Source organism: Oculina patagonica, chromosome 7, assembly GCF_052425735.1.
Source record: "Oculina patagonica isolate OP01 chromosome 7, crgOcupat, whole genome shotgun sequence".
In the NCBI taxonomy this organism is placed as follows: domain Eukaryota; kingdom Metazoa; phylum Cnidaria; class Anthozoa; order Scleractinia; family Oculinidae; genus Oculina; species Oculina patagonica.
In genome coordinates, this window is record NC_135764.1 from 831,517 (window position 1) to 832,914 (window position 1,398).

Below are 1,398 nucleotides of genomic sequence, written 5' to 3' on the forward strand. Positions count from 1 at the left end.
ACCAGCAATTACTTCGAAAAGCAAACTACTGTTTGCTTCGTATTTACTGACTGCTTAAAGCACACTCTACAGTTGGCAGCTTAGCATGAATTCATTTTTCATTTACTCCTAAACAGCTGCTTTATTTGAAAATTTCCCTGAGCCTCGTATTGGTTTCTATTGTTAAAATTGTAATATTAAGTTGCACTAGATGAAAAACAGTCTTCAGTCCTCAACCAACCGCCCTATCCAAGCAAATGTAACGCTAGGAAGATAGATTTGAATGGGGCGCTGACCATGTCAAAACTGATTGTAATCGTTTTCTGCGTCATAAATGCACTTCAGTCATTGATAATTTTGGTTGGAAATACATTCACAGTTTACGTGTTCTGGTCTAGAAGACACAGTTTGAAACGAACTGGTCTTCTCTTGATTAATCTTGCAGTGATTGATCTTCTTGTAGGAGCAGCGACATTCATCGAAATAACACAACAAATCTCACAGAAAGACGGTATCGAAGCGATTCATTATGACAATCCCATTTCAATTTTCCAAGTTTTGTGTTCCTGTTCATCAGTGTTTTGCCTCGTTGCCATATCGCTGGAGCGTGTTTACGCAATTTTGTGGCCGCTTCGTCATCGAGCTGCAAGCACTAAAGCATATATGTTGAGTATCATTTTTGTTTGGCTAGCAGGACTGGCTATAGCTCTTGTCTACACGTTTCAAATGCTACAACTACTCCCTACTACTTACAGTACAGTTATCCAAGATGTAGCACTTGTATCTTCACTTGTAATCGTCGTTACAGCTTATATGACGATCCACACTCGAATGAAACTTACTGTCCCTTCACTTGAGGCTCACAATCGACCTTCAACGGAACAAAATGTCAAGCTCTCTCGTACTTTGTTCATTGTCATAGCTTTGTCACTTTCACTTTGGCTACCTACCATCGTGCTGTACACCATAGACGATCTTTGTACCTATTGCAATGTTCCAGAAGTTTTACTTTTAATCTCAAGAGTGTTACATTTGTCCAATTCTATAGTCAACCCGATTGTCTACAGTTACCGAATGCCGATGTTCAAAGAAGCAATGAAGAGATGCCTGAACAAATGCAGCTTCATCAAACGTCCGAAGAACGAAGAGTCGACACAGACAGGAACGTTTGATACTCCACTTTAACTGAACAGTGTAGTTCAGTGGAAACCCACACATTCATTTCAGTTCTTTCGAAATTAGATGGGTAAGAAGATTAAAAGATAAAAAAATTCTAAAAATGAAGAAGCAAAGATCATTCGCTAAGGGTTGCAGACAGGCAGCCAAAAGCTCGTAGAGTTCAAACCTCTTAACCAGCGCATGCCATACCTTTTTCAGTCTCAGTACTGCAGTATGAATCATCCTTACTCATTTGATTTA

At 39.4% G+C, this 1,398-nt stretch overlaps 1 protein-coding gene across 1 annotated transcript; it reads left to right on the forward strand.

Annotated features, from left to right (window-relative positions):
• The first annotated feature begins 276 nt into the window (after positions 1 to 276).
• Positions 277 to 1,164, forward strand: LOC144661042 (adenosine receptor A2a-like). The gene has a single exon (XM_078521753.1). It carries the CDS (start codon positions 277 to 279, stop codon positions 1,162 to 1,164), a length of 888 nt encoding a protein of 295 aa, XP_078377879.1.
• Positions 1,165 to 1,398: the final 234 nt, after the last annotated feature.

Coding starts and splice junctions, on each gene's coding strand:
- LOC144661042 (XM_078521753.1), top strand. CDS start 277: ATGTCAAAACTGATTGTAATCGTTTTCTGCGTCATAAATGCACTTCAG.